The sequence below is a fragment of the Xenopus laevis genome, chromosome 9_10S, assembly GCF_017654675.1.
Source record: "Xenopus laevis strain J_2021 chromosome 9_10S, Xenopus_laevis_v10.1, whole genome shotgun sequence".
NCBI classification, from domain to species: Eukaryota; Metazoa; Chordata; class Amphibia; order Anura; family Pipidae; genus Xenopus; species Xenopus laevis.
Window position 1 is genome coordinate 68,020,843 of NC_054388.1, and position 8,373 is coordinate 68,029,215.

Genomic DNA, 8,373 nt, shown 5'->3' on the forward strand with positions numbered 1-8,373 from the left:
AACAACATATTCAGCTTGTGCCATGTTGTTAATAATTATACATTAAAGGATGTCCTGCTCCAGAATACACACCTAGGTAAGTAGAGGAACTCCATGGAGTCAGCTTCAAGACGTTATTGGTTTGCTAAAAGCTCCAAGTCAGTAATGGCTAGAAGGCTGTAAGCTGGACATCGCTGATGTATATGTACCCCTACTGTTAAATTACTACGGAATTCAATGACCATTGGCCAGTGAGTTGGTTCTGTTCATGCAGGTTATGCTGGTCATTGAAATGAGTTCTCTGCAGCTGAACTGCTGCGCTACAGCAAATGAGAGATTGTGATTCTCTAACCTGGGTAAGGTACTTTCAGGACATTCATAAAGCAAGCACTTCAAGGCTTGTTCATTCCACATATAAAGTCACAGTCGATTCTTTGCATAATAGCAATGAAAACAGTGCAAAAATCTGGTGTAGAAATGGCATATGTTGTGGGAAGTGCCCAAACAGCTTTACTGCAATGTCTCACATCTGTATATCAGCCGGCACCGCAATAGTTTAATTAGATTGGCTACCATCAGTTTTCCTGTGTGCTGGTATCTAATGACAATTTATCAAGTCATTACTCCACAATTAATTAGGCAATGTTATGTTAGTGAACGAACTGTAAAAAATCCATATGGGAAGATAAAGGGACAGGATTCGGCTGTAGTTTATAGCATTATGGCACACATTGGAGAAGAGGAGGTAATCAAACTGCAGCAAATGGTCATTACATTCCCCCATATCCCTGTATCAGAGAAAACAGAAAAAAAAGTTTTAATAATTTCTTTTTGATGAAAAAAAATTATTTTTGTTGACATTTGCTCATATATACAGTATATTTGCAGTTTCCTTTTTTTAAAAAAAAAACCCTCTGCTTCTTTTTTTTTTTTAAAGTAAACTTCTATTGATTTTAACATCAACACAAAACAAAGAAAACATAATATGCTGTCTAATAGAAAGTTAGTCACCAGATGCTGTGTCCAATGTAGGTATGTACAGGTAGAGATACAAGTGATAGCATATACTGTATATATATAATTGAGATCAATGGTATAGAACAAATTACATCAGAATTAAGAGATGGGTTACAAGTCTAGCAGGTCTTGGTCACACCAGTCCCCCCAAACCTTGTTAAACTTATCATGCCCCCCCCCTTTTCGTAGGTCGGTTTGTCTCCAATAGGATAGAGAAGGGAGGGTACCCCCCATCCAATGTATAATTTTTTGGCATAAAAGGTGATTTATGTAGCTGGATTCTAGCCGCACTGGTGGGTAGTACCTTGTCTATTACCCCTAGCAAACAGATTATTGGGTCTACTACACATGATTTACGTAGTTCATTCACTAGGGTCTCTATAATTTTTTACCAGAATTCTTGTATAAGGGGACAGACACCCTCTGCTTTTATTGGATCCTTTCGAAAAATGTTTTATTTTACCAGTGCATACCAATCTTCAAAATGAACGGTGGGCAGTTGTATTGGACTCAAGATAACATAGAAATACAGTTTAGAGGGAATATTGTAAAGCTAATTAAGTTCAGCAGTGGAGAATGAATGGGAGGGCTTGGATGATTTATTGGATACACATAAGTGATGATTTAATTACTACACCATAGTTGCAGGCCCACACATTTCCCCGCCTCCTGTTCACATTTCCTGTTTCATGTTCTGAATCAAGCACCACTGCACCTACTGACACAGAGTAAACCTACAGTAATTCCAGACCAGACAGAAGCCTCCAAACCTGCTGCCTGCACCAATAAGGATAGGAAAAAAGCAGCAAAAGAATCGGGAGCTTAATGGTAGTATATAATAGTCACCCGCTGGCAGGACTCAATAGGGATCCCCCACCAGCAGTAGGGTATAGGGACCCCCGTCGAAAGTTCCCCAGGTTTTTATAACAAAACAGCAAGAATGGGTGCAGAGCTCAGTGCTTAATGTTTAACACCTTTTCGCAGTTGAAGGGATGAGCAGATTCTGATGCTTCTCACAAAAGGTTTTCGGAAGTTTCTAAGTCTGGTGCTGAGCATAAGGGACAAAGTTCCTTTCACAAAGAAAAAATGGTTACATGTTTATGTATGTTTATGTATTACCATAAAGACATAATTAGTAGCGTATTTACTATATACAAAGCCTTTTCTCAAAAAAATCTCATGCTTGTTGAATTAGTTCCAAAAAAGCATTTCTTCTTGTTTTCCCCATGGCTTCCTGCCAAATTGTGAAGCTCCTGGAGACTTTATTGTTGCCTAATTGAAGACTAATTATTATAATGAAGTGGAATCGTCACTTTTTCTTGACCTTATTTACTTTTGACAGCCAGAAATAATGCATTGTAGCCTCCCATTTTAAAACTGCTCAAGCTTAAAAATAAATACATTTTGGCTACCTTTGTGTGACTTGCCATTGCTTGCCATTTCTATTCCATTCTGTTTTCTACTATGTGCTCCAGGTTTTCTGCAAAATATTGTAATCACTTTTTCAAAATTGATTTGGAAGTTTCAGTCACTAAAATTATTGTTGCCTAATAGTGATGTACGGGTCAACCCACACTCAAATCTAACCTGTCCCTTCACCACCGCACAAAACCCTAACTTGGCGCACAACCCTAGACCCGCGGCCAAACCACCCCCACTATGATTTCATGGAAGGGGCAGGGCTACACATGACGAGTCTATAAAAAGCACTCACTGAAGGCAGAAGCCTGCACAGTAAGGTCTCAACCGAGGAGAGTGAAGGAAGAGCTTAACCTGAATCTGCCTGCAACCCGAACAATCATGTGTGGAAGTCTTCCTGAACCCACGCAATGTGTAGCCCACTGGTCCAGCAAAGTGACCTTTGATTGAGCTGTTTCAAGAATCAAAAATGCAACTGTTGGTGGTGTGAAAGTGTTTGGGCTTTTAGTGTGTTGGGTACAGAGTGTGTACATGGTGATGGTGCCCTTGGTATTGCAAGATAAGTCATTTGATATAATGTAGGAGTCAGTAGTCTTCTTCTATTTTAACCCTATGCTCGTCATTATTCATTGTTTAAGTGATGATATGTGCAAACTAAGGAAAGTGTTTTTGCTAAATATACATAGTAATGTGTCTCTTTCTGTATGTTTTGCAGTCCCTAGTCAAGATCAGTGGAAAGCTTAAGCCTATGTTGGACTCTGTGACTACAAACAGAGGGAAGTGGGAAGAACTGCACCAAAAACAGTCCCATGGAAAATCTTCCTCCACCTCTTACCCTACTCCAGCTTCCTCCCCACAGCCAGCTATAGAGTGTCTCTTAAAGACTTAAGCTTGCAAGTCAGCTGCTGCCATGTATAAGAAATTACCTTAAAGGCTGTCATCAGCTTAGCTGTTTAATTAAGTTACTGCAGCCATGCTTTTATAGATGGAGAATAATTCCCTTGGTCATGGTTTGGCTTTCGCCTGGAAATTCAGTCAACTAGAGCTTAAGGAAGATGTAGCTGTGGTAACAATGAAGCTGTAAAGAGGAGTCATGAGGTAGACTTGGTGTCCAAGAGCACCTACTGTACTTCACCTGTTGATGCTTTGCAACATGTGCTACTTGTTGCTGGGCAAAGGATGAAATGCTGTTTTGAAGCTGATGTTGATGGACTACTGACTCGGCCCAATTCATACAGCACAGTTATTACAATGCACAATGTTTTCATTACATTCAATATAATTGCTCAGACTGAATAATGAATATTTTTATTTAGTGTTTGATTTTTTTTCCATTTAATTGTACAAAACGTTTGCCTGCCTGATGTGGTGTTGTTTTTTTTTCCTCCTGTAAGTGCTTGCTTTATGTTAAAAGGCTTCCAGTGAATTCAGTTTGGCTCCATTTGGCACCACCTAAAATGATATCAGCGAAATACTGCAATGGTAGCTCATTACCGCCCAAAGAGTAAATACAAACTATGCAGAAAAATTCTACGACATGCGATAAAAAGCATTATTTTTTGTTCTACTGCTGTTTCAATTTGGGGGCTTGAAGGTTCATAGTGAAGGGATATTCCTTTCAAAATTAGAATCTCACCATAGCACCAGTCTGAGCCCTTCTGTTCTTTGTTATTCATTGTATAGGTGTATTAATCTTGAATTTTCCCAAATCGCTTCCAGATGGAAATTATTGCAGATGTAATAACTGTTACATGTCAACAACGGTTAAATACTGAAGGGTCAGAGCAGCATCAGACTAGACTTTTGACTACCTCCTTTTTTTCCTCCTAATGGTTATTTATTGTAAAACTTGATCTCTCAGACCCGATGCAGCCATGTTAACAAACAGGCCAAACATCACATTGATGTATAGCTATTAAACCTTGTGTGTGTCAGGTCAACAGAGTTAAGTGTATCCAGATCTACAGCAGGTGACTCCATGGCCATTTTTCATGATCGTGATTGTGATTATTTTAAAGGTTACCTACAAAGGAGGCTTCAATTGCTTAAGCCTGATGATTTATCACATGTATGCAAAACAGAGGCTTCCATCAAAAAAGACTTAAAGCACAATTACTATAAACCTGCACAACATTGCATAGATAGGCATTTTTCACAACAAATGATCTTCTTGTATTGTAGTTGCCCAGCAGATATGGGTCCCTATGTAAACAAGACAAGAATTGGCAATTTCAAAAGGTTCTCAACATGAGGGTACTCGGGTGAAGAGAATCATAATGAACCCTATTAATAAATCCATCTTCTTCAGTCTGCCAGTTTTTTTTTTAGAAGTTTTGTGGATAAAAACCATGGCTGAAGTGATAAAGAATAGGAAATAGTAGGAGGCTTATGCTGTTGCTCAGACGCTTAAACCTATTTTATACAAGGCACAGAAGATGTCTCTGTTAATCCATTTCAGTTGGATTTGGATTTGCACACAGTTGCCTGCAATAGCATTGCACTTTGATTTTGCACTGGAGTTGTGACAAAGTCAGGCAGCAATGATAGCAGTGATAGTAATTGGTGTAACCCATTTTCTTACCCTACAGTATCTTGGCTCCTTTTTGTGGGTTAATCTGTTGACTAATGTTTTAACTATAAAAAGTCTACCCACACTCTTCTTCCATTATTCAATGTTGGGTGCTTGGTCAAAGAAGTATTATGTAGAATTCAAAATGGACAAGCACTGTAATAATTTTCATCCTTGATAACGGCCCCAATGAGGGTGAAACATTGGTTACACGAGTGATGACTCAATAAACACATTTGTTTGAAGATTATTGGAGTACTGGTCCATTTTGAATCATATATATATATATATACTGTATATATATATATATAGATATAGTTCAAAGCTGGTGCACCAGTCACTAAATGGTAATGCCTGGGTGCTGGTTATAATCAGTAATCTATACGCAAAAAAGAACCGCACACACAGGTCTTTTAGTGAAAACCAAAAATTGTTCCTGATGACGACTCGAGTCTAGGAGCCGAAATGTCGTAATAAAGCCAACAATTTTTGTTTTTCACTAAAAGACCTGTGTGTGCGGTTCTTTTTTGCGTATATATATATAGATATATATATATATATATACGTTAATATCACTTGGCAAATGCCTGCAGGGGGAGTATGGGAGGGCCAGACATACAGGAAACATTCTGAATGTTTAACCTATTGTCCTAGAGCTGTAGTTCAACTACAACCCAGATAGATGCCCTGGCAACCCCAAATTATGATTTGCCAAAAATGTCATTAGTCGTAAATGGAGGCCTTTATACTAGACTTGGCTTTTCGATATGGTGGAATGCTGTAAACTCATAACAATAAAGCAGATATCTGTAAAATAAAAGTACAGTACATAAAGTTATGTGTTTTATGTTCTTAAAAATAGTCACATGGAGCCACTAAGACTAAACATACAGTACGAAGGCACTGGAAACCCCTCATATAAACAATTTTCTATATAAAATGACAGAAAAAGCAGATGATCCAGTGGAGACAAGTAGGTGGCAATGCTGGTATCATGAAACTGTTGGATAATTATAACTCCGTTTCCTACTGTCTCCCTGTTAGTAACTGTGCTCAATCATTCCCAGGTAACCTATTAAAAGAGTCAAAAATGTTAGAATACTAGCCAATAAAACCTAGCAACTTTAAAAAAAAAAATGCTTTCTTCACATCTCAGGTACCCATTCGGTTGTTGCTAAGATTCTTAAGTCTTCTGCTCTTTTGTATCATTAATACTCTTCCCTACTTGCTGTGCACTTCTTTTGTATGGACATGCACTCTGTGTTTATTAAGGTTACCAGTTTTTAGAAATCACATACTGCAACCAGCAGTGCCTAGTTAATTACGAAATATAGCTGTCTATCACAAGTATTGTGATTTCAATTTATTGCTTCTGCCCCATAACATGGTATTTCTTGAATAATTTTTAATGATGATAAAGTTAATTGCAAAGCTTATTTTAATTATTATTCCGCATTCAGAACATCGACATGACTGCACCCCACAAATAGTGCATATAGATCGTAGATAAACTTGTCAGCAACAAATCGTCCTCTTTTTTAAGTGTTAAGCCAGCTTCAAGAGGTCAGAGGTTTATTTTAGTGATACACTATTGAATTCGATTGTCCTCGATACATGCTTGTGCTGCTTGGGTTAACCTTTCTTTTTATTCTTTTTTTTTTTTTTGCTTCTTAGTTTGGTTTATGACCCTTAGAGATTCAGTTTACATGTCTGTTCCTGTCTGCATGTTGCACATTGCATCTTATACTTCTGTAACAAATAGAGTTGTAGCCTTTGTTGATGAGTATATGAACATGTGCATCTGTGTGTATATTTCTATTCTGTATACACATGCACAACATGCATTCGCACATATGAAACCTGCACTTATTTTTCTGTGTAACATGAGTTCCAGGTCACTGTATGGTCGTCATTCCTAGGCCTGTCATGTCAGTGTGTTTGTTTCCTTTCTGTAGGTTCAGTCAGCTGCCATTTCTGTTCAGTTGTACTTTGTTCTATTCAGTCTTGGTTTTGATCAGCATGTTTTTGGAAATGACCTAGGTATGCCCTTTTCTTTTTCTCACAGAAATAAAGAAGAACCATTCTTCACTGTATCCTGTTGCATTTTGTGTTCATTTCTTCTAGATAAATACAGTGTTGTTGGATCTACTAAAAAGAAGTTATTGTCTAAATGATACTGTATGTAGCCGCCATGACAATTTTCTAGAATCCTCAGACTTCCCAGATAACTGGGAAACCCTCTAGAAGGTTTCCTTGCATGCTGGGCGCCTCCAAAGTTTTAATTTTTTTGCATAGTCCCAGTGTAGTGCCCTTGTCTCCCAATGCTCATTCTACAACAGCAAGTAATCTATATTAGTACAGGTAAGAATCTGTGTTTTGTTGGTGACTTTATCCCTACATAAATATAAATTAAAAACCTCTCTAGCCACTGCCAAAAATCACCTGCATAAATTTGACAGTGTAGCTGGGGGGGAGGTAAACCTGTCATTTCTTTGAGCTGTAACATCAGGCGTAGCGGAAGTGACCATGCACAGGTGTGCACATGCAGTTATTTATGCAAACTAAGGCCACAGAGAGGTCTGGTGTCTATATACCCTAAATAAATAGACTACTGGACTACAGCTAGATGTCCACAATGATATCTACATTAATGCATGACTGGTGTCACAACTGCTGGCATTATTGTTGTAATATTGCATATGTGACATCACAACTGTAAGAAAGTAACATGTAGTATATGATATGTTATATCCCTTGCTATAAATTATGCAGAAGTTCTTCTTTAATCTTTAACTGCTCAAGGCACAGAAAGTGATTCAAAGTGAACAAAGTACATGGTAAATAGTAATGGTAAAAAAAAGATTCTATAACTATAAAACATAAACATGCAGCGCCGGATTCCACTTTTGGGCGCCCCTAGGCCGCGCGGTCCGACCAGGCGGCCGCGCGGTCCTAGCGCCTGCCTTCCCAGCGCGCCGGCGAAAAAACGCCGGCGCAGCTGGTGCATTTGAACGGCGGCTGGGCGGCATGCCGCCCCTATTTCTTTGCCGCCCTAGGCCCGGGCCTATGCGGCCTTGCCGCAAATCCGGGCCTGTAAACATGTATAATGTTTGTACTCCTACTGGGGCCTATATAGTTATAATTAATGCTGTTTGGATTTTGCTATACAGAAACCACTATCACATCTATAGCTGTTCATTTCTGGCTGCTGGAAATCCTGGTGAAAAAAGACCTGTTATTTTGTCCTTTGCAAATCGAAATCTGAGAAGTCTGTTTTAAATAATGTTAGTATGAGCCTCTGAAAATGTTGTTTGTCAGGGTTTCATAATGTTATATTTGTTAAAATAAGAACATCTAAAGGGGCTCTGTCACCACATAAAGGCTCAGTG

General features: G+C 38.6%; 1 protein-coding gene across 1 annotated transcript in view; it reads left to right on the forward strand.

Annotated features, from left to right (window-relative positions):
- The window catches only part of pde11a.S (phosphodiesterase 11A S homeolog), a 207,851-nt gene extending 200,774 nt beyond the window's left edge, over positions 1–7,077 (forward strand). The window contains exon 20 of the mRNA XM_018238876.2: positions 3,131–7,077. Within this exon, the coding sequence (XP_018094365.1) occupies positions 3,131–3,304 (174 nt within the window). The 3' untranslated portion in view covers positions 3,305–7,077. The remainder of the gene's footprint in view (positions 1–3,130) is intronic.
- Positions 7,078–8,373: the final 1,296 nt, after the last annotated feature.